The sequence below is a fragment of the Lactuca virosa genome, chromosome 2, assembly GCF_052849685.1.
Source record: "Lactuca virosa cultivar CGN04683 chromosome 2, Lactuca_virosa_CGN04683_v6, whole genome shotgun sequence".
NCBI lineage: Eukaryota > Viridiplantae > Streptophyta > Magnoliopsida > Asterales > Asteraceae > Lactuca > Lactuca virosa.
In genome coordinates this window covers 260,212,513-260,237,819 of record NC_136427.1, presented here as the reverse complement: position 1 = coordinate 260,237,819, position 25,307 = coordinate 260,212,513, and the positions used below count along the sequence as shown (strand labels likewise).

The following is a 25,307-nucleotide window of genomic DNA, read 5'->3' as shown; positions in this document are numbered from 1 at the left end:
CCCCTACCACCACCACATATTATCCTAGCACATAAATCACATACTGCCTAGCATATTTGGGTGTTGGCCTACCCCTTCGGTCACTTTCAACCGGATACTGCCTAGCATATATGGGCGCTGGCCTACCCCTTCGGTCTCTTTCAACCGGTTACTTCCGAGCATATCTGGGTGTTGGCCTACCCCTTCGGTCTCTTTCAACTGGTTACTGCGAGCATATCTGGGTGCTGGCCTACCCCTTCGGTCTCTTTCAATCGGATACTACCGAGCATATCTGGGTGTTGGCCTACCCATTCGTTCTCTTTCAACCGGTTAAGGGGTCTATTTCACCCCTACCACTACCACATATTATCCTAGCACATAAATCACATACTGCCTAGCATATCTGTGTGTTGGCCTACCCCTTCGGTCTCTTTCAACCGGATACTGCCTAGCATATTTGGGTGTTGGCCTACCCCTTCGGCCTCTTTCAACCGGTTATTGCCGAGCATATCTGGGTGTTGTCCTACCCCTTCGGTCTCTTTCAACCGGTTACTGCCGAGCATATCTGGGTGCTGGCCTACCCCTTCGGTCTCTTTCAACCGGATTCGGGGTCTATTTCACCCCTACCACTACCACATAATATCATAGCATACTAGCACATAAATCTCTACAGATAGTGGCATACCAGACAATTATCAGAAAGACAATCATCTCTACTATAAACAACTACTAGTGGGCCGGTATTGGTGCCTTCGACCCACTCATACCGGGAAGGTAACTTACCTCGCACTGCTGAAGCTTACTGCAAGAAATCCTTGGCTGCTGCCCTGTCAACTCCTCGAGCTATCAATACCAAAATATCACCCAATTAGCAATTGGGTCCCAACCCATGATCCATAATCCATACTTAGGTTAAAATGACTATTTTACCCCTAGCCCAACAAGATTCATAACTAAGGCCCAAGCCCAAAACCAATAAGCCCAAAAATTCAAAATCTATAAAAGCCCATTAATGGCCCAATTTTCCAAATTGGGCCCAATCTCATATGGATCTTATCCTAAGCCCATATTTTCCTTGAGTACACTTCATATTATCTCAAACACCCCTTGGGACAAGCTTGGTCAAAAGCAAGGTCAAGGTCAAAGTCAAAGTCAACGCTCCGAGTTGACTAAACTCGTCGAGTTACCCTTCAACTCGGCGAGTTCCCATAAATCACAGAATCGTGATATTGCAATCCAACTCGTCGAGTTTTCCCCCAACTCGCTGAGTTTTTCCTTCACAACAGAATCGAGACATTTCAAATCAAACTCGTCGAGTTCCTCCATGAACTCGTCGAGTTCCTCGGTCTGTTAACCCCTTCTTAACTCATTACGTCATTATCCTTCAGATCTAAACCCTATACTTCAGATCTAGACTGGAAATGCCTCTAGAAGGGTAAGGTTTCCAACTTTTCCCATTAATATCCTTCCTAAAGAGATTAAGCTCAAACCCTAACCCAAAAAGGCCAAAATCTTAATCCAAAACCACCAAAACTACAAGATAGACCATGAGGTCATAGATCTGAACTCTAGGGACTAAAAGATCACGTAAAGTTCCAGCTTTCTCTTCATGCATGGCCATTAGAAGCTCCAAAAGGCCAAAATGATGGTCTAAAGGTTGCATGGGACTTCTAAGGCCATAAAGTTGGCACATGTATGCCATGAAAACCCCTCAAGACCCTAGATCTGAAATATTCTCCATTTGGGACGTCCAAATCCCAAGAATCATATCATTTGGACCAAAAGCAAGCAAAGAACTCTAAAATAGAGATGTAAATGACTACAAGACAAGGTTCAAGCTTTATACCAGAAAAGTGTCGTGGATGAGGCAAGGATTCTGGATCTATATGCTTCTTCTTGTGTCCTCAAGCTTTTTCTTCTTCCAATGGCTTCAACCCACACCAAAAACACTCAAAATGGCTCATAACCTCTCAAAATAGCTTTAGGGTTTCGAGATTTAGGGTTAGGACAGTGGAGGTTGGAAATGAGGCCAACATGAGAGGCTTAAGTTGTTTAAATAGGGTGCAAAATCCTGGATTTAGGGTTTCCTAAACCCTGTCCAACTCGTTGAGTTGGTCCTCCCCAACTCGTCGAGTTGGTTTTTAAATTCCCGCGTGCCAAATTATTCCAACACGTCGAGTTCCCCCCCTTGTACTCGACGAGTTGACCTCTTAAATGAAGATTATCTTTCCTTAATTGGCCTTCTAGATTATGGGTGTTACAACTCTCCCCCACTTAAACTAGACTTCGTCCTCGAAGTCCATTGCAATCACCTACCCCGAAAACAACTCACGCGCTACGCTCGTGGCTCCCACAATTTGCCATGAACCACTGATGATTCCCACGAGCACTGACGCCCACTATCCTGAGGATACAACCATCACCCCCACGCAATCAATGGCCTTCTCAGGACAACCGAAACTTCTATCCTGGAAATAACACCCGAACCTTCAACCCTTGCAAGCCACTTCTACCTTCTGAGACTTGAAATCCACAATAACCTGACTTCCTGATAGCTCGCCCGTGCTGAAACAACTCTTTGTCAATCTCTCAACTGATGGAAAACCAGTCATAACCCTTCCAACTCTGATCATACAATGAATCCTTAGAGTAATTCTTCAAGCCTGGTGAAGAACGAATCCTCAATATCTTAAATAAAACCAACCCTACTTCACCGGAAATTCGAAGCCTAAGTCTCAATGGCTTGACTCCCTGTCAGATCTGCCACCAAACTAACCTCATAGAGTCTCGCATCACACAAATTGCTTCCAATACCTGATCACATTGTTATCTCGAACGGAGCAAAATCACTGACCAATAACCGCTATAGAGCACTTATACTTGACATAAGGCTCATATACTCCTTCGAGTAGAAGATTCACCCCTGCGACGATTAGACTCAGACGAGAGCTGCTCCACATAGTCAAATCAATTACTCTGAGATTATTTAATCCCGTTGTGAGTGATTTATCATTACCCATGCAATCAGTTACTCCATCCATACATGTAATCCTCAAACACTAATATTGCCCGAAACATTGAAACTGTCTGAAACACTGAACTGCCCAAAACACTGGACTGCCCAAAACAGCATGCTGCCTCCTGACTGCTTTTCAAAATCCACCGAGACCTCCCTGGTCTCAGTTTTTCTGCTAGACATCTGAGATACCGGGTTCCAGCCCGATTGCTGAGCCAAAAGACACCCACACAGTCGCCTCACACGAATTTGAATGAAATCCTCATCTGTCAATAGTTGCCATTAGTTATCTTGCCATTATAACTCTAATAACCTTTTGAACCAACCGATCGGGTCCATACGCCGAATCTTGACGTCACCAAATCCAAGGCTAAAAGTGAATGCTACATGACCAAAGGTAGCCTTATACCACAAACGACCTTATACGGTCCATTGCTTCCTCGATCCCATGACTGCAGTGGTGTTCCTACGGTCTTAACACTGGCTCAAACAGGTCTAATCCATCTGGGTAAATCCGTAACCCAATCTGTGGATTTGCCACACCCTCACTGTTGCACCAGAACTGGTTGGTGCTACGGTTCTTCCCGCGATCTAACAACACTCCCATGCTATCTACCAACCTAGTAAATACTACAGCTACCCCCGTCGTCTTACAACACTCTAGCACTATCTGCCAACCTAGTGAATGCTACGGCTACCCCCACAGTCTTACAACACTTCCACTATCAATAATCGCGACCCAAAGCCTTACCCATGATCTAATAACTTGAATACATCCAGATTCGAGCACCCACTTGACCGAACGCCCAAGCTGAACTCGAGTCATGACTGGGACATCAACTTGTTCCCAAGGTCTGCTATCAACACCATGGGAATGTGATCTCAATGTTGGTAAGTTTCCCGAACTCCCAATTCACACAATCCTCAATCCAAACATCCGTTTGGGCCGTCTTTCTTCCCGACGAGGATGTGAAACTTATCTTAGTTTCAAAACCGCTCCTACTTCTGAATCCCTGGACGATTCTCCCCCACTTTGAATCGACTAAATTCTCAAAGTGCATGATAATTGAAGGATTTCCAATCCTTCTTACCTCATAACGATCGATCCACTGACTACCAACGCTTAACCTTGCTAGTGATCCATTACTAGCCAACTCAAAAGACCGCACAATCACTGAAGACTAAATGAACACCTTACGAATCCTAGCAACACTGATAACCCCAGACACTTGAAATGATACTACACTCACATCTTGAAGTCCAAATAACAGATGCTCCAACCAATACCTCAGCAACGAGCCACTTCCCTTGGCGCTTCCATCAGCCGATCAATAACGGTTACTAAAACCACTGAATCCTGACGATGTTGAATAAACATCCTGCGGAACCCTGTCACCAGACCTTCCACATAATACCCCTGAACCGATCTCGGCCATAAACCAAGATAATATTGAACACTCCCAACCCGAAATTAGGGAAATAACCTTTCGCTAACCACTAATAATTCACGACATGCAAATGACATATGACATCACTTGAAGATATAACCCCAACACAAGCAGGGAAACAAACCCAGAGATACACTCACCCAAACCCTTGGAGCAAAAAACTCCATCGTGCAGTTTCCCGCAAGTGTTGCACTGAATCCCTGTTGGCCTCTCAAAAGTTGATCCGAAATCTTGGGTCTCTTCCTGGGATCCTCCAATATATGCACCTGATCTGGTCCCCTCTTCTAAATGTGCTCCAAATCAATTTCCCGCTCTCGGGCTCTAGAAATCATATCATTAAGGGTCTCGCACCCCGAGATACTCATGAACTCCCTGATATCATTCCGCAGTATATCATGATACCTTACCTTCTTCATTTCCTCATTTGTTGCATACTACGATACCAAATAAGCCCTCTCCCGAAACTTGGCAGTGATCTCTGCCACAGTCTCAGTAGTTTGGCGGAGATCCAAAAACTCTTGCGTCAACTGTTGTGCCTCAATCGCTTGGGCAAACTCCGCTCGAGATCTGGTCTAAAAGTCATCCCATGACATAGCATCAACCGCATCATCACCCAACTCACTACCAACCTCTTCCCATCAATAATGGGCCCTGTCCTTCAGGAGGCAGGAAGCAAGTCGGACCTTGTCCCCCTCAGAACCGACATTATATATATATATATATATATATATATATATATATATATATATATATATATATATTGTAACATCCCAAAAACCATGATAAAACTTTTCATTTTTACAAAACATTTCCACAAAACCATAAGATAGTAAACCATTGTTTTCAATAAAATCCATAGAATCAGAGTATTAGAAATCTATCAAAACATGAATCAATATGAGGATGTATATGATCACGCCTTTGTCTTCCCACAATCACTAATGGTACCTGAAAAATATTTAGAAACAAATGGGTAAGCACGAAGCTTAGTGGTTCCCCCAAAATACCCCACACAATAATACATAAACAATACAGGCACACCGGACCCACAATATAAAACTGGATTGCCCCTGGGCCCACAATCTCCCGACTGGATTTCCCCCGGCCCACAGTCTCCCGACTCGATTGCCCTCGGGTTTTTTGGCCTACAATACAAAGTTGTACCGCCTCAACCCAACCGCACTATGTCGACATATGAAAACAATAATTAATAACCAACAAGTACATGTAATCATATAGATCTACCAATCTAACATATCACTACAACATAGCAACATCATATACATAAGGATACATAACACAATCTAGTGGGCCGACATTTGTGTCTTTGACCCACGAGTATAGTGAGAAAACTCACCTCAATCTGACGACAAGATAGACTACGTACCCAAGTCGTCGATATCAAGTCTCCTCACGCTAAACACATCATAAAACCCTAATTAATAATTAAGGTAATAACTAACCCCCAGATAGTCTTGGTTCATAGCTAACCCTACTTGGGCAAAAGACCATTTTTCCCATTCAAGACTAAATCCCCACACAATTGACCAAAATTCAAACCGATCAAAAAGTCAACGGTCAACCTTCAGTTGACTTACGCCCTGCGTAGCATAACCTACGCCGCTGAGTAGAGCTACGCCCAACGTATAGAGGCTACACCCTACGTAGAACCCCTGATCCCAAAAACTTCTATTAAGCTCTTAATACAGCAAGCCAAACTCCCAAACACCCAGATCTGATCAAGATGGACTTCTTAATGGATAAAGTCTTTGACTTTATCCATTTGCATGGTCATAAATAGCACAAAACCAAAACCTAGGTCCATAAAGTTATCTATTTCTCAAGAACTCATGCATAGATGGATGAGAGTGACCAAGATCTCATTTTTATGACTTAACAACACTAAAAACATCTGGAAATGATACTCAAATGGTCTGGAGTAGCTCATACTCATAGAGACCAAGGTTATGGGGACAAAAGCATGGAAATCTCAAGAGTAAATAGATCTAACATGAAACATCATCAATGTAGGAATATTTGTATCTTCTATAGATATGTGTTGAGTTGAAAATCTCAAATCCACACACCTTGAAGCTTCCCTATTGGTTCTACAAGCACATTCTTCCTTAAAAGAGCACTCAAAGCTCTCTAAAAGCGCCAAAATTTACAAATGGCAACTATGGTTTCATAGGAACAGTATGAGGTGTTGGAGGCTGAAAATGGGAAGGATTCCAAGAGGTTAGAGCCCTTAAATACGGATCAAAACCTTAGGGTTAGGTTTTTAGTCAGTCGTGGCTATGCCCTGCGTAGCATAAACTACACCCTACGTATGTCATTAAACTCGTGTTTATTATTTAGCATCTACGCCCTGCGTAGGGCAAAACCCCCAACTTCCAATTCAACTTCAAACAACCATAACATTTTCGTTTCGACTCCATTCTCGGCCTTCTTTATATCCACAGAAAGGTAACGAAGAGCCCCATAATTCTATCTAGTTACTTTTGGCTTAATAAATGTCGAACTAAAACCATAACACATGCAAGAAGCCCGGCATATAACTTTTCCCATTTTACCCTTTCGTTCCAACACACAGATCAAGGGCATAGATCTCATAACCAATATTATCAACCTTCAATAAGGTCCAAACTTTACTTCATCAAAGCCCAAAGCATTTACTTTTATCAAATTACAGCCCACAAACCTTGAATTAAGAAATGTCCCAAAATAGGGTGGTACAAATCTCCCCTACTTAAATTAGATTTCGTACTCGAAATCTGACTTAGTTAGAATTCCTGAAAATTGTACTGGCACTATTCAACATGCTCCCTCCCATCGCTTCATAACATTAACACATCCAAATTGAAAACTTGGGAGACCATGCAGAACCCAACTGATACCAACACAATCGAAACACTTGAAAACATTCAACTGCAACAACCATCTCTCTTTCCCCCAACGGTACGACCCCACTCATAGCGAACTACTCAAACCAGGAAAATCTCGAAGTTGCGACTGAACCGACTTATACCTCACAAAATCAGGAATCCATCAACCTAAAATTTCCAGGGACAACCATAATGGCTTATGATCATCCACTCTTCATACTTATACAAAGTATTTGACCAGGAACACCACTGAACCGAGTATAACAATACTCAAAATATTTCGATTAAGAATTGAAACCCAAAACAAGCTCAAAAATCGCCTAAAAGTTCTCAGATACACACTTGACTTTCTGCGAAGTCATCACCATCCCACTGCTCCCACGAGTGTATCAGTGGTCAATCTGGAAGATAATCTTGGGCAACATTTATACTCCCATGCACTCAAGGGTATAATTTAACTAACAATTCATCCAAGATTCCTACAACAAACTCTACCACTAGCACCTCAACTCACTCAAAACCGTTCTCGCAACAACGAATAAAGATCCACTAAGGAATTCCATGAGGAACTGCCGATAAACAACCGTGACTTTTCCAGCAAGTCAAAATCCTACCAAAGTCCGACCTAAGTCGTCGGCTACTAAGCTATCAATAGTATTTCCATACTACTCAAAATACCTAACTATGCCAAAGACCAACAAATCACACATACGGATCTCCACAACACATTTGCCGACCCAACACACAAGTGAAATCCACGATGGTTCACAACACGTCGTGACACCATCCAACCATTGGAATGAGAAGCTCACGGTTCCTCACTACTTTCCATCACCCGATCTCATACATGAAGATTCCCGACCAGCGCCCAATGGGCCTATAGACATACAACCATCTTCCCACTGTTAGTAGGAACCCAGTCAACATCCCACTTAACACTTACCAAAACCACATGAGTCATACCATACTACAATATCAACCCTTCCACGGTCTCACAACCATTTCTGTAAACGACCTAACCCATCCTATAAAATGCTACGATCCAAGTCGTAGACTTACCACACTTCCACAACTACCTACCAACATTGTGAATGTTGCGGTTGCCACATAGTCTTACAACACTTCCACAACTGCCATAGGCCAAGCCCATGGTCTTTCTAATTACCCACAAGAATACCTAACCAAAGATCAATATAAGATGAACCCCCAACCTGTTGGACCCTGTCAGGCGTTCAGGTCGTGCTTCGAACCTCGGAGCCTTCATCAGATAAGAACATGCAGAGAGGTCCTAACACAACAAGAATAAACCAAGAGGTCCTAACACAACTATCAACCTGAACCTAGCCACGGATCCCGCATGCACTCCCACCTCTACTTCAAGTCCCCAAACGAGATAACTTGAACCCTTAACCTTTGATTCCCTAATTACAACAGACCAATAAACATTATTCCTTGCATGAGCCTCTGCTCATACGACAACCAGAAATCGGCTATCCTCTTGTCCTTAGAAACGAAACTCCAAGCTGATCCGCACTTAAAAATATATTCGTTACTCGCAATCGGTTCTCCCCCACTTGGAATCAACCACTCCATAACGATTTCAAAAATTACACTATATGTCCACAATCCATAGCGTCAAAACCCTGAGATTTCTAACTTGTGATCATAATCCATATCAATAAACATTCCAACCAAAAAACCTTATCAAAGTAATATCCCAATCTTAAATAATCGAGCATACCCTACAATTGCTCAACTTATTGAACCAAACTTTTTGTTTGAAGAAAAACTCAATAATTAACCTGAATGTTATCAGAACCGAGACCAGATTGACTCCTTTGCAACCCTACTGGCACGACCTGTCGAAATTGGATTCCGCGTAGATCTGAGGCCCTTCCAGAAAACCGATCGAAGTTGCTCCGACACCCTAAACAGGGGTCCAAAATTTCCATTACTCCACACTTGATAAAAGATCAATGCACCCACAACACCGTCAACTGATACAACTCGACAATTATCGAACTCCTTTTAACTCTATTTCATAGTCCCATAAGGGGCAACCAGATACAATGAGATCTTTGTCTAAAAGCTTCTAACGCAAGGACCACACACACAACTCTGAAAGCATGAATCTGACGAATCCCTTAATCCTCACCACCATAAAAGATCTCAACAATCTCGAATACCAGATATCCAATGAACTTACACTGCAACTTCCTCCAAGCCATTGTGTTGGAACCATCAAAATCAATATGGATGCTAATCCTTCGAGCAGAACACTCAATCCTCATCCACTCAGGGCTTACTCCCTTATTGGCCGACGTCTTCCACGGCGAAGCCTAAAACCCGTTCACCCAAATACCCTCTAGACATGACTCTTGGTATGAAAAACGACATATGATAATTCTCTGAATAATAATTACCAAACAATCATAAAGAAACCTTGAACCTCAGATTGAGACCTTGTAAGCTCTCCCCCAACATCGTCGCCTCGATCATAACGAAATCGATCAAATACCATTGGATTGTCGAGGCACCTTACGAATAGAGCATCGAGCAACCAAAAATTGCATTAGAGGAGTTTATCCACAACCTTATCTTCCTATGGAGCTTCAAGGATCCATTATAGATGTTCAATCAATAACTCCGAAAAACTCAACATATTAATAGAACTCTCTGTCCCAAATTAGAACATCTCGATCCTCCCTGGATACCCCAGATCTTCTCAAAACTATGCCACATATCCGACTCGCATCATGGTCCTCACCTAGAACACCGAAACACAAGAGTAGTCGAGTCTCAAACATTTCCTTGTTGAAAGACGGAAGCGATTCACCACGAATCGAACGGTACTCCCTTGCGGCAGAAACTGATTCGGTGAACATCCTCCCTTTCTTATATCTATAGACTGACACACATCCGATCCCTTCCCCCCTCAAACCCAGTAGGTTGGAAGAACATAACTTTGTCATAGGGAACGATGTCCTGATTCATCGCCGACCACCCATCCTCAGGCTGCAACCCTTGGGTCGATCATCATATTCACTCTCTCATGTGTCCCGCGACTCAAAGTGGAATTACTCTAAGCAAGATCTTTGACACCTTAAAACCAACTAACACGTACATATTTGTACCCTTCAGATCCAAACTACCATAGCCTCTAAGTCCCAAATAAATATCAAGCTCGTCTTCATTCTGAACAACCATAACCAAAAGGCAGTCATATATGAAAATACTGCAACAAATCATGGTATCAAACCATGTTGTCTACCCCCAAACAACTCCTTAGAATCCCCATGATTTTCCTTGATTCGAGTACAATTCCTACGCTTCCAGTAGTACGGGCCCAATACTACCTTCCACACCTATCCATACTTTCCTCAAGAATCATCTCGAGTCCTCTAAGCCGACTACTCATAATAATACTCCTAATACCCGCTAAACAACGTACCACCCGCACTAAAGCACTTCCTAGGCTCTCCTAGGATCCCCACCTCACCTTGCCATTAGTTCTTGAAAGACCCCTACCAATGTCAGCTAACTACTTCATGAATACAATTACATGCAACAAAACTTAATTAATACTTTGGCTAAAAGACTCAACCCTACGACGGTTGGACTCAAATGAGAGTTGCGCAATATGGCTAAATCAATCACTCTTATATTATTTAACCTTTGCAGCATGCAACTTAACTTATTCACTTAATAGTTAACTCACATCAATATTAGTCCCACAGAGCACAAAGAAAGTAGCATTCGAGCAGTAGAACTCTACATACAACAAGGAATCAAAGGGCATCTTCCCTAATAGGCATCTATCCTAATAGGCATTCTAGCATGTATTTCTAACATATCACCAATACATATAAAACAAGTATGGGTATCTTGGGGAATAACATTTCTTGAGCTCCGACTGATTGTACACATCACATCCTCTCCGTTAGTTATTTTAAAGTTAATTATGAAAAATATTTTGCAGATCCATAGTTTGAGTCTGGAATCACACAAGTGTTAATCTAATTCACTCAAACCAGGGCTTTGATACCAACTTGTAACATCCCAAAAACCATGATAAAAATTTTCATTTTTACAAAACATTTCCATAAAACCATAAGATAGTAAACCATTGTTTTCAAATCAAATCCATATAATTAGAGTATCAGAAATCTCTCAAAACATGAATCAACAGGAGGATGTGTACGATCACACTTTCGCCTTCCTACAATCACCAATGGTACCTGAAAAAACATTTATAAACAATTGGCTAAGCACAAATCTTAGTGAGTTCCACCAAAATACCCCACGCAACAATATATAAACAATACATGCACACCGGGCCGATAATATAAAACTGGATTTCCCCTGGGCCCACAGTCTCCCGACTGGATTGCCCCAGGGTTTGTTGGCCTACAGCACAAAGTCGTATTGACTCAACCCAACCGCACTATGTCGACATATGCAAACAATAATCAATAACCATTAAGTACACGTAATCATACTGATATACCAATCTAACAAATCGTTACAGCATAACAACATCCTATACACAAGGATACATAACACAATCTAGTGGGCTGACATTGGTGCTTTCGGCCTACGAGTATAGTAAGAAAACTCACCTCAATCCGACGACAAGATGGACCATGCACCCAAGTTGACGATATCCAGTCTCCTCATGCTAAATGCATAATAAAACCATAATTAATAATTAAGAAAACTCACCTTAATCCGACGACAAGATGGACTACCCCAAATACGATCCAACTCGTTTTTCATACATAGGATCGTACGATCCTAGGATCCTACGATCGGGATCATGATTTTGACAACCATGATTGAGATAATAATTAACCCCTAGAGAGTCTTGGTTCATAGCTAATCCTCCTCGGGCAAAAGAGCATTTTTCCCATTCAAGACTAAATCCCCACACAGTTGACCAAAAGTCAAGCCGGTCAAAAAGCCAACGGTCAACCTTCAATTGACTTACACCCTACATAGAGCTACGCCCAACGTACAGAGGCTACGCTCTGCGCAGAGCCCCTCACCCCAAAAACTTATATCAAGTTCTTAATACATCAAGCCAAACCCATACAAGAAGCCCGACCTATAACTTTTCCTATTTTACCCTTTGGTTCCAGCACACAAATCAAGGGCTTAGATCTCATAACCAATATTATCAACCTTCAATAAGGTCCAAACTTTACTTCATCAAGGCCCACAACCTTTACTTGATCGAATTACGACCCACAAGGCCACAAACCTTGAATTAAGAAATGTACCGAAACAGGGTGTCACACACACACACACACACACACATATATATATATATATTAAAATTTTACATTATTTGTGAAAAAAATGTTAAATTGCATAAAGATATGGAGTATGAGTTTTTTTAGTTTAATTATGTAAAAGTGTGTTCGTGTGTGTGAGTGTATATATACATACATACATACATATAGAGAGATAGAGATGGATAGATAGATAGATAAATAAATAGATAGAGAGAGAGGGAGAGAGAGATAGAGAGAGAAAGAGAGTGAGTGAGTGAGTGAGAGCGAGAGTAAGAGTGAGAGAGATAGCTTTCATATGTAGATATACAAATATTGTGTAAATGTATGAATCGATCATTTTAAAAACCCGATTAAAGGTTGTATAGTAATCTTGGCTATTAGTTAATCATGGTGAACAATTAAACCAATTAATATCCATCAAATTAGCCAAATCAATTAATATTATTTCCCTATTTTATCTCTTTCACATGTAACCTACATGTTATCTTCTTCATTGGACGACACCATCACCGTAGCTACCACCGATTCCACATTCTTCATCCGAAGATACCATGGCGTCACCAACAACCTTCTGTCGCAAACCACCACCTGCATCTCCACCGCCATCGCCTTCTTCAATACGATTCTAGAAAAATACAATACCACAACCATCCACACCAGAAAACTACGATATTCTTTTAGAACTACAAGATTTGACTTATAAAAGCAGTAATATTCTTTCAAATTTTCAAAACCTTGTTTTTTATTTGATAATATCCACCTATATTCTTAAAGAATTGAAGCTCAATATGCATAATTGTACAATTATTCTTATAGAATGTTTACATTTTCATTGATTATGGCAGAATATATACTTAGAAACATTTTCATTCATTATTCAAATGTACATATTTACCAAATAATCTGTTGTTGCCTAATTCGTAGGTGATGCAAATGTACATTCTTACCATTATACAACCATTTTTTTAATTAGAAGCTATTTTTAACTTTGTTTAATTTGATAATATATGTAAATTACTTTCTTAAAATAACTAGAACCATTGATCCACATTTATCCTTACACCCACACAATATATATCACACACTATAAAAGTTTACATAAACCCACTATACTCTTGATTTTTTTTTCGGGTTTACCACCTACTGAAGTTGTCTCCATAGGTGGAAGTTATCTGTGTAAGAATAGAAAACTTAATGCAAGAAGCATGTCCAAAGCAATGTACTTTGAATATGCGACTTAGTTTCCATGGAGTTGATCTCCATTGGAATACCTTATAATGATTGTTGACAAGTCTTTGTGACTTTGTACATATTCATTACAGGAGGGTCAGTGCATATAAGTTTAAAATCTAAACAGATTTCGATAAATGATAGGAATTTTAAATTCTCACATTTTTCGATAAGGATTTGGGAGTGTGAAATTAGAATCATTGAAATTATGTTCAATTGGTTTATTTCATAAAGTAAGGATCATAGACAAACATAGAGTGCATAGTTGGTGTATGGCAAAGCTATTGTTTAAGAAAAACATAGTGTACATGCTTGGAGCATGGGACAACTAGTGTTTTTAATTCAAGTATAAAGTTGATAAAACCGAAACAATGAATAATGAGTAATCAGTATGGTGATAAATAAAAGTGTTTATTTATATTCATAGGGTTTGATACCATATTTGATTCATTTATTCTTGTGTTTTACTTTGCATGTTTTGACTTCCAGAATAACTAAGTCGCTATTCCTGAATGATTAAGTTATTTAAACCATCCACAGTCGGTCATATGTTGGAAGTAGATATGAATCAAGACTGTCATGGGTTGGTTTGTAGAGGTCCAAGTTGGTGGACAAAGTGGTGCTACAACACTCATGAGTGCTCATAAGTTATGAGTATTGGATTCAACCCGCGCTCATTTGAATCACTTCATGGATTTTATCACGAGTGATCATGAGACGATAATATCTTATATTCTTCAAACCTAGAGATATGAGTTGTTACTATGAGTTGGTTATACATTGATTGCACGAAAAGCGCATTTGGTAACTCGATGTTATAAAACGTGCCTTTGTGTATGATTCAACAAGTAGTAGAACAAGCCATATGAGTCGAAGTTTATCCATTCCTTTTACCTTCGGGATAAAAGCGATATCTGTGGGCCCCTCGATGATTTAGCGATGACACATGTGAGTGCTTGGCCAAGCCAGGACCGATTTGATTTGTTCAATCAGTCAGTCATCATAAATAAAAAATCGGGAAACAACAAATGGACAGAGAGAATGATTATAATCCATGTCTCAGTCCATATGATATCTAGAATGGAGGAATATATGATCCCTTATCTAATGGACAAGTCATTGACAAAGGTCAGAGTTCGAAAGAAGCTTTTGAGAGCTACGATTGCTAGTCAGGGTTTGAAGTCATACTCAATAATAGTTTTAGACTTATCCAAGTGGGAGACTGTTGGATTAATGTCTAAGTCCATAACTATAATTGGTAAGACTTGACCCGACCCGGCATGGTCCATTTGGGTTGCATGGCATCGGGACAATTGGATAGACAAGATGAGGAAAAAAGGATACTAGTGATTTATATTAATATATTATAAGTTCTAATATATTAATATATAATCATATTATTTAATTAGTATTGATCAAGAATTAATTTATAATTAATTAAGTGATCAAAAGGAACTAATTAAATATGGACTCTAAGATATATGTGTGTGATGGGCCAAGTTCATTTAGGTTGGGCTAAGCTTTCATGGATAGTCCATGGAGTGTTTAACCCATGGATCATATGAAATGAAAGATCATGGGTATTAGGGTTTAACCCTAATCTCCACACTATATAAAGATGTCCTTGGTTGGTGAAATTGGCACTAGTGTGTGTACACAAAAGGGCAAGGCCGATTTCACTAGAGAGAACCAAAGTATCCTTATTCTCAAGGTTATTCCAAGTGTTCATGGTGTTGTGTGAACCATTTGAGGTGTCACACTTGGGGCACTAGGCACTCAAGCTTCATGAAGACAAGTTACATTAAATAAAGGTATGTATTCTATCTATTTTATTACCCAAGTATATGATATTTGTATGCTAGTATAGGGTAATATCTTGGAAAATTCATATTTGCATGTATAATAGAGAAAACATAGATCCAAGGTATTTAGGGTTGTATGTGCACCATAGGATGTTGTAGTATACTAAAACCCAACAATATGATGTTAAAAATTATGGTTAATGTTTGCGAAGTTCATGATGGGTGTGAGTTTCGGTGGTTTTAACTCATAAACATGGCTTATCTTAAACTCAAAAATAAGAAAGAAAACTCTTGATGCTTGATTCTTACTGGTTAGTGAATTGCTTTGTCACTTAGTTTAGTTCAATATGGTTAGTGAATTTCTTGGGTTTTACTTGCTTACGGAATGGCCAATGGTGGATTAGTGGTAAAGAAACTGAGAAAACAATCTATTCCATTGATTGATTATTGATCATACTGCGTACAAGCATTAAAGAGATCCTTATAAACAGGATCAGATAAACTAGCTAGAAAATAAGCTAAAGATAAACATAGAAATAAATTAAACAATACGTGATTATCTTAATGGAATAGTCTAGATGTGTAAAGTAGTTCCATTACTCCCCCTCAAGATGGAGCATGAAGATTACGAATGCCCAACTTGTCCGATAGAAATTTGAGACGATCTGATCCAAGTGGTTTGGTCAATAAATCAGCTAACTGGTATTGAGTCTTGATTTTGACAGGTGCAATCTCCTTAGACTCAACTCGTTCCTTAACAAAGTAACAGTCCATTTCCACATGCTTTGTACGTTCGTGGAAAACATGATTGTGTGCAATGTGACGAGCAGATTCATTATCACACAAAAGGGGAGTGGGTTTGTCCAAAACAATGTCGAAATCAGCCAACAGCCAACGAATCCAGAGTATTTCACTAACTGTGACAACCATTGCACGATATTCTGCTTCAGCGGAAGAGTGGGAAACAACAGATTGTTTCTTGGATTTCCAAGAGATCGGAGCACCCCCTAAGATCAACAAATATCTTGTCCGTGATCTCCGTGAGAAGGGGCATCCCAACCAATCAGAGTCACTGTAGGCAGTGAGCTTAACGTCTCCTTCCTTTGGTAAAAGTATGCCTTGCCCCAAGGTGTTTTTCAGATATCGAAGTACTCGCATGGCTGCATCCCAATGGTTTTGGCGAGGATCAGAAACAAACTGACTAAGCACGTTCACTGCGTAAGTTATGTCGGGCCTAGTGGCTTGGAGATAGAGAAGCCTACCAACAAGGCGTCGATAGGTGCTTGCATCTACCTTGTCAGCATCATCTCCTTTATCGAGCTTCAAATTTTGTTCCATAGGAAACCGACTAGGCCGACAACCAAGCATGCCAGAATCTTCGAGCACATCAATGGTGTATTTGCGTTGACAGAGTACTAGCCCTTCATTTGTGCGAGCTACTTCAATTCCCAAGAAGTATTTCAAGGTTCCAAGGTCTTTAATACTAAAAGTCTTGTCAAGGCATGACTTCGTATCTTCTATCTTTTTTCTATCATTCCCCACAATGATAACATCGTCAACATAGATGAGTGCTGCCACAAAGATATCTCCATCTTTGTGAATAAAGAGCGAGTGATCAGCATGAGATTGTCGAAAAGCAAGATCTTGAAGGGTAACAGTGAATTTGTGATACCAGTTTCGCGAGGCTTGTTTTAGGCCGTATAAGGACTTCTTTAGCTTACATACACGTGTCTCATTATCTTTTCTGAAGCCTTGTGGTATTTTCATATAAATGTCTTCATCGAGATCGCCATGCAGAAATGCATTGTTGACGTCTAATTGGGATATGATCCAGTCACGCTTGACAGCTATGGTAAGCAAAACACGAACAGTGACGAGTTTAGCAACTGGGGCAAACGTGTCATGAAAGTCGACTCCTTCCATTTGCGTGTAACCTTTTGCCACAAGGCGTGCTTTGTATCGTTCCACCTCTCCATTCGGCTTATACTTCACTTTGTACACCCACTTAGAGTCTATAGCTCTCTTGTCTTTTGGCAGACTCGTAAGTTCCCAAGTGTTGTTTTGCTCAAGGGCTTCAATTTCCTTCTGCATTGCCTCTTTCCATCGTTTGTCTCGAACTGCTTGATGGAAAAATTTAGGCTCATCGTGGGTGACGATGGCACCTAAAAAGGATTTGTGAGATTGAGAAATTTTTTTATAAGAGACATAATTGGTAAGAGGATGTACCGTAGAGGCGATTCGATCAATGACGGGTCGCGGATGATTTATCGAAGGGGGGAGCTGCACTTCATAGTCTTTGTAACGGGTGGGTTGTGACCTGTTTCTGGTTTCTCTTTGCTGATCGGTGCTGATGGTTTGCTGATCGGTGCTGCTGGTTTCACTGTCGGCGTGATGGTTCGTTGGTACATAATTATCTTCAACTTCGCCAAAGACATCATTTACAACACTCGTCGTATGTTGGTTGTGGTCAGAATGACTTGTGGGGCCGTTGTCTTCGATAAAACTGTCATGCATGGCAGTCTCGGTTGATGAGTTTTGATCAGGGGGTGTGATGATCTTATCAGCAAAGCGAAAAAGATCTTCACTGTCGGCTAGTGGTTGCATGTTTCCATGCATATGTTTCATGGGAAACTCATTTTCAAGGAATCTCACGTCCCTTGATATCACTAACTTCTTGGTTTCCATGTCATAAATTTTATAACCTTTTATCCCTTGAGGGTACCCAAGGAATATTCCTGGTTTGCCTCGTGGTTCAAATTTATCTCCCCCAGTGTCGGTGTTGCGATAGTATGCCAAGCATCCAAAGACGCGCATATGATCATAATCTAGTGACTCATTGAAAAGAAGCTCATAGGGAGTGAGACCACGAAGTACCTTGGAGGGGAGTCGATTTATGACATAGGTGGCAGTCAATATGCACTCACCCCAAAAGGTTTTCGGCAGGTTTGCTTGAAATAAAAGGGCACGGGTTGTTTCAAGCAAGTGTCGATGCTTGCGTTCTACCACCCCATTTTGCTGTGGGGTGTATGGACAAGTGGTTTCTAAAACAATGCCTCTCTTGGCATAGAAGTCGAACATTTTTTTAGAGATAAAATCTCCCCCGCTGTCACATCGTATCCGTTTTATGTCTTTCCCAAATTGTGTTTTGACCATTTTGTGAAAATTTATGAGATGTAAACCAACTTCATGTTTGTGTTTGATAAGAAAAGTCCACACTGATCGGCTATAGTCATCAACTATTGTTAAAAAGTAGAGAGCCTTTGATAGGGACGGGATTCTATATTTTCCCCAAACATCACAATGTATAAGCTCAAAACAAGAAACAATCTTTATTTCACTAATGGGAAATGGCAACCTAGTGTGCTTTGCTTTAAAACAAGCATAACACATTTTAGTTTGGTTATTCCTAGAAACATCTCTAACAAAATTTAAATTCAAAATCTTCTTGGGTGATGGATGACCAAGTCTTTTGTGCCAAACCTCGAAAGTTGTCACGAGAGCCTTCTTTTCCATTGCCCCCATTCGATACAATCCTCCAATGCAGTTACCAGCACCAATCAAGTCCCTCGTCACTAATTTCTGCACAACAAAGAAGTCAGGAAAGAAAGTTACAGCACAATTAAGGTTCCTTGCAAGTTTGTTAACAAATAACAAGTTGTAATTGAAATTAGGAACATGTAAGACGCCATCAATTTTGAGACCTCCTGGTAGGGTGTGTTCACCCTCACCCATAACGGGCACCTTATCGCCATTAGGGATGATGACAGGTGTGTTCTTTGGTGTTTGTGACTCTGTTATCAAGAAAGTCACTTCGATGGGTGATGTGTTCGGTTGCACCCGAGTCAACCACCCATCCATCATACATGTTAGTTCTACCTGCCAAATTAGCTTTAGGAGCCTCATCTTCTCGAAAGTGTGCAACAAAAAGACGACACTGTTCATCCGTTAACCCTGGTATGGGGCTGGGTCCAACTTCTACACAAGCTGCTTTTGCATTTGGTTTGTCTTTCTTTCCCGGCCACTAATCAGGGTAACCTATCTTCTTGAAGCACCCATCGCTTTTGTGTCCTTCTTTTCCACAAAAAGTGCATTTTTCTGCCTTGTCGCTACTCTGTTTCATGATTCGTTGTGCTCCTTTGTTAGCCGTCCGTGTGCTTTGAACCCTTGTGTAGTGCGTGTTGCCTTCCTGTTCATCACGTTCACCTGGAAGGCTGTTGTTTCGCCAACTGATTTTCTGGATCCACCTGTGATTGCGCGTTGCTGTTCATCTTCAGCAACCAGGTGATACATGGCCCCCAAGGAAGGTGGTGGCTTCATGGCAAGGATTTGGGTTCGGATGATGGAGAACTCCTCATCGAGCCCCATAAGAAACTCATAAATTCTTTCTTTCTCATTCACTTCATTCAATCTTCTTCCTAAAGAGCAATCACACCCATCACAGGTACATCTTGGTGTTGGGAGAACGAGTTGCAGTTCATCCCATAGGGTTTTTAATTTCGTGTAGTAGGATGAAACCGAAGTCCCGTCCTGCCTTGTAGTGTTCAACGACTGTTTTAGCTCGTAAGCCCGTGGAGCACCTTCCTTCTCAAACCTCTCTTCCAAGTCTTTCCAAATCTCGGCCGATGTATTAGCGTACCTCACACTGGTCCGGATGTCCCTCTCCATGGCTGTTGTCAGCCAGCCCTTGACCATGGCATCTGCACGCATCCATGCCATATGCATGGGGGATGCAGAATCTGGTTTGTTGATTGACCCATCGACAAACCCCTTTTTATTCTTGGCAAACAGAAAATTGATCATCTCCTGCCTCCATTCGTTGAAGTTGTTATCATTTAACACGTCATTAACCTGCATCTGTTTAGGGTAATCTGACGGATGAATGTAGTATGGGGAATTGACATGGATGGAGTTAGCATCGATGGGTTCTTCAGTCTTCTTGCTTGCCCCCGGATCATCACCTTTCTCTCCTGTCATGGCGGCTTCCAATCTAGGTTTTCTTCAACGGATCATGGCTCTGATACCATAAAGAAACTGAGAAAACAATATATTCCATTGATTGATTATTGATCATACTACGTACAAGCATTAAAGAGATCCTTATAAACAGGATCAGATAAACTAGCTAGAAAATAGGCTAAAGATAAACATAGAAATAAATTAAACAATACGTGATTATCTTAATGGAATAGTCTAAATGTGTAAAATAGTTCCATTAAGTGGTTTAGTTTAATTATGTTTTCAATTCCTTTCCCCTGGCTTAGATTGAATTTGTGGCTTCAATTCCTTTTCTTGGTTTCACTTCCTTTTTTTCCGGAAAAGATTCTAGTACCAAATGTAGCGGATTGTGGTGGTTGAGGCGGACGGTGGCGACGGTGGTGGTTAGGGACCATTCGTGCAAGAAAAGTTTCATAAAAAATGTTTGAAGGATATTTTAAAAACACAATGATCATTCGTGAATTTAGTCAAACAAAAATACAATATTGTTCATGTTTGCTAATGAAGATAAACAAAAACATTATGACGAACAGTTCACAAAAAATTTGCCGAACGTTTCATTTGTTATAGCTCTAAATATATATCAAGTTCCAAATATCATTTTAGTTAATAATTTTAAATAAAACTTAACACTTTACTTAAATAACTACGAACTACAGGGACCATTTATGTAACATGAAAGTACGCTATAACGCACCATTGTGGGCTTATCGTAAGGTTTGCAAGATCCAACGGCTACCACCTCTTCCCCTTCCTCTCTCTTCCATCCACCGCCATATACACTCTTTTTTATTTTCCCGCCCAAGGCCCTTCCCCGCCCGATTCTTCATTTTTCACGACCCCATCTCCCTGTCCCTATTTCTCTCCGATCTTCGTTCTTGAAATCCGAGACACTGTCAGCAGGTACGCGCATTCATTTTTTCTATCAAAAATCCAGAGCTCGTATAAACATATCGCCAAGACTCGGAATTTCGCTAAGAATCGACTGGTTTTGAGAATACCCAGGTTTATCTTTTCAAGAATCTTGTTATGTCTTTTAACATTCCAGTTTTCGTGTTTATTTAGACATATAGTCATAATTCTGAGTTGGGTTGTGGAAGATTTTATTTTGGGGGTTCTGTGGTTGGATGCTCTGAGTACTTAAAAAAGGTACTTGTGTCGTCGTGGGTCGGGACGAGGAGGTATAATAAGGACAGGTTTCCAGGGCTAATCCTTGCGAAGGCTTACTAATTTTTTTAAGGGTAGCCATGGGATCAGCGGGGATGAAGAGGAGTGCTAGGGTTTCCGGCGATACGATTATAAGGTCAGGGAGACGATTAGTTGCTAAGCGCATGAGGTTAACGTCCATGGCTGTTGTAGACACCCAAGAAAACAAGGTTGAGCTTCTTGATCAAGAAAAACATGAAAGAGAAATCAAGTTGGGCGAATCCACGAAACACATAAATGGTACTGATCAGGTTAACGGAATTGATCACGAAGAACCAAGAGAAATCAAAGAGAATGGGCATAGAACCGATGAACAAGAAGATGAGATCAAATTGGAGGAATCCAAGAAAACGAGTTTAGTTGATGATAATCGTGATGATGGTGATAAAGTTAGTCGTACTAAGCAATTTGGAGCTGTTTATACCAGGAAACGAAAGAGGACAATACCCTGCGACTCATGTTTAAAAAGCAGTAGTTTGGAGGAAAAGTGTGGTTCAGATAAGATGTTTAAAAATAAGTACTTTAAAAAGAGGGTTAGAACTAATTTAGTATCTGGGATTTTCAATTTAAATTTAGGTTCTAACGTGAAAGATGTTTTATGGAAAGGGCCTGTTATTTTTTCTCGTGGTGATAATAGTAGTAGCAGAAGTAATGGGTTTTCTTGTTCTGTTAGTTCCGTTTTAAGATACATGAGGAATGTCAAAGTGTTCTCATGGAGACAGTTTTCTTCTTTCTTATTATCAGAGCTCACCCTTAGTATTTACTCATCCATTGGCATTCGGTTTTCCCAGGTATGTTATGCTATCTATATTTTCATGTATAAGCCAATGATCTATCATATTCTATATCTGTTTTTTTTGGATTGATGTCATGTTTGGGCCACACTCTTGATAATTGCCAAGATTCTAAGTATACTAGTGTAGTTATGTTCATATAATTGATTGAAGTATTCTCAAAAGGCAAGAAACTTATTTCTGCATAATATCTTATCGTTTCATTTTCTGCTATCTTTCAGGACACAATGGGCCATGGATTCTTGAAAGTGTTTGGCTCAGTTCTTTCTATACCACTCTTTACTGTCGACTTCATTTCACTTCCGTTCTGCTTTTTGTATATGCATTCAAGCTTACTTTTGAAATTTGCATTTCTATCCTATGCATTGATCTTACATCCAGTTGTTGAAAATGCTATGGATGATGATATCAAAGTGCCATCTGTTTTCACTGAACTCCACCATTTTGGTAAATATATGTTAGTCACAAAGCGTAGATCTTCCAGAAAAAGGGTACCAAGGGTATCACTTTTTAAAAAAGGGCAAACCCATGTAGATAATATAGTGCCTGTGCCTGGTGTGAGGGAAGTAGCAGGATATGAACAGGAGGAATATGTACCCTTTAAGCTACCGGATTTGTATATTAGTTCAAAAAGTGATGAAGTTTCTAGAACTTTGCAAAAGAGTTATCCGATTTATGATATGGATTCTGCTGATGAGAAGTGGTTAAAGAAGTTTAATAGTGAGCAGTTTGCTAACGAATGTGTCTCGGAAGATACTTTTGAGAAAGTAATTGATGCTTTTGAGAGAGGAATTTATTGTAGTCCAGATGATTATTCTAATGCCACATCAGCGGTTGATCGGTGTCTAGAATTGGCATCAAAGGATGTTTTAGAGGCTTTGTATAGGTATTGGATGACTAAGCGGAAGAAGAAACGCTCCCCTTTACTTAGAGTTTTTCAGGTAAAATATGATTTAAAAAGGATTAATTGCATAAAAGACAACATTTTTACTTTTTTTTACATTCTAAACTAAACAACTCTCCCGAACTTTTCGGTTTTGCCTTTTTACCTGGTTTACTAATTTCCATCTGCTAAAAAGGTCTTTTTCAAAAAAGTTATCAAAATGTTGTGTTTTTTATGCTTGTTTGCATAAAGACAATATTGTGACCATTTTTTGGAAAAAAACCTAATATTTTTTTTTTTACCAGATGGAAACTTGTAAATCGGGTAAAAAGGCAAAAACGAAAAGTTAGGTCAGTCTTTTGGTTTAGATTGTAAAACTTTTTATTAGGTCTTATCCGAAAAATGGTAATTTTTTTTGTCTTTTATGCAATTAACCTTTTTGAAAAAAATGCGTTTATATATAAAATATAAATTTTGGTATTTTTTTAACATGAGGACGTTGATGGCAGTGTTACCCGCGTAGAAGAGTTAGAAAACATGCTACAAATACTGTTCTTCGCAAAAAACGTTCTCTTAGAAAACGGAAGAGCCAACTTCATGCAGGAAAACCTGCTGGTTTCTTGAAAGGTGGGTATTAAGTAAAAAAGAAACACTCATTTATAATCCAACCACAGATGCCTTTGTACAAATTGTTAAATGCTTGATTTTGATATCTGAACAGCGATGATGATGATGAATGAACAAAAAACATTGGAAGAGGCTGCAGATGTGTATATGAAAGTGCATGAAACACAAGAAGATGTAAGGAGGTCAGAAATGACAGCCATTGTTAAACGACAAGAAGCTCAAGCTCTTATGGAGACTGCTGACTTGGCGACTTACAGAGCGACCATGGCACTTAGAATTGCAGAAGCTCGAGCAGCAACCACTGGGTTTTCTTTGTGAGTGAGCCAATAGATGATTCTTTTTTTTTTCCAGTTAATATAGTGTTGTAGAGCGTATTATTTTGTGTAATGCTATGTGTTTTGATGATGAAACCACACAACAGGTTTTAGTTTCTGCCAAAATATGGAAAAAAATAAATAAGATGCAGGTTTTAGAAGCTGGGAATTTTTTTGTTATGTTGAAGAACTAAATAGTTGTGTTTTATTTTTTGGTTTACATTGAAGTCTAAAAATATTGTTAAAATTTGCATTAGGTTTATATGCTGGTTTCTCCTAAGTTCTTAGGGTGCATGGAGTCGTTCTAGAGTGGATGCGGTTGAAGGGAGGTATTGCCGGTGAGCAGTACCAGAAAACCATAGGTGTGGCTTACCTATCCCCATGAGCTCGTTATAGTGGTGGGTGCCACATTTTTACCGTTAAACCATGGGATACCTACTACTACTATACCACTCCATTTTATTTTTTTAATTAAATTTAATTAAAAAATACAATAAAAATACAATAAGCACGCATATATATATATATATATATATATATATATATATATATATATATATATATATATATATATTAATTAGTTTTTTCATTGATTTAAAATACCACATTAAATAAAATAATTACATTAATTAAAAAAAAACGCAACGGTAAAAAGAAAAAAAAAACTACAAACGCCAAACATACATAAAAAAATTACAAACGCCAATTGGGTCTTGGGAAGCCGATACCTACGTCTTCACTAATTTCTCTTCTTTCTCTTTTGTCCATGGTATCCTTATTGGTTTAGGTCGGTTTTTTTTTCTTTTTTTGGTTAAGGTGATGGTGGTGAAGGTT

The 25,307-nt window shown here is 39.8% G+C and overlaps 2 protein-coding genes across 2 annotated transcripts; one reads left to right on the top strand and one right to left on the bottom strand.

The window, feature by feature from the left end:
• Nucleotides 1–19,770: 19,770 nt before the first annotated feature.
• On the bottom strand, nucleotides 19,771–20,628 carry LOC145158446 (uncharacterized). The gene has a single exon (XM_079077341.1). It carries the CDS (start codon nucleotides 20,626–20,628, stop codon nucleotides 19,771–19,773), a length of 858 nt encoding a protein of 285 aa, XP_078933467.1.
• An 861-nt stretch (nucleotides 20,629–21,489) lies between these two features.
• LOC145156951 (uncharacterized) lies at nucleotides 21,490–24,865 on the top strand. Its single transcript, XM_079076151.1, has 5 exons — nucleotides 21,490–22,646; nucleotides 22,871–23,590; nucleotides 24,042–24,159; nucleotides 24,254–24,473; nucleotides 24,731–24,865. The coding sequence occupies exons 1-5, from the start codon at nucleotides 21,897–21,899 to the stop codon at nucleotides 24,759–24,761; spliced, it is 1,839 nt and encodes a 612-aa protein (XP_078932277.1). The 5' UTR covers nucleotides 21,490–21,896; the 3' UTR covers nucleotides 24,762–24,865.
• Nucleotides 24,866–25,307: the final 442 nt, after the last annotated feature.

What these genes read in the sequence shown, in the direction of transcription:
- LOC145158446 (XM_079077341.1), bottom strand. Translation starts at nt 20,628, where the DNA reads ATGACAGGAGAGAAAGGTGATGATCCGGGGGCAAGCAAGAAGACTGAA.
- LOC145156951 (XM_079076151.1), top strand. Translation starts at nt 21,897, where the DNA reads ATGGGATCAGCGGGGATGAAGAGGAGTGCTAGGGTTTCCGGCGATACG. An exon ending in TTGGCATTCGGTTTTCCCAG is followed by an intron (nt 22,647 to 22,870) that starts GTATGTTATGCT and finishes GCTATCTTTCAG; the next exon opens with GACACAATGGGCCATGGATT. An exon ending in ACCTGCTGGTTTCTTGAAAG is followed by an intron (nt 24,160 to 24,253) that starts GTGGGTATTAAG and finishes ATATCTGAACAG; the next exon opens with CGATGATGATGATGAATGAA.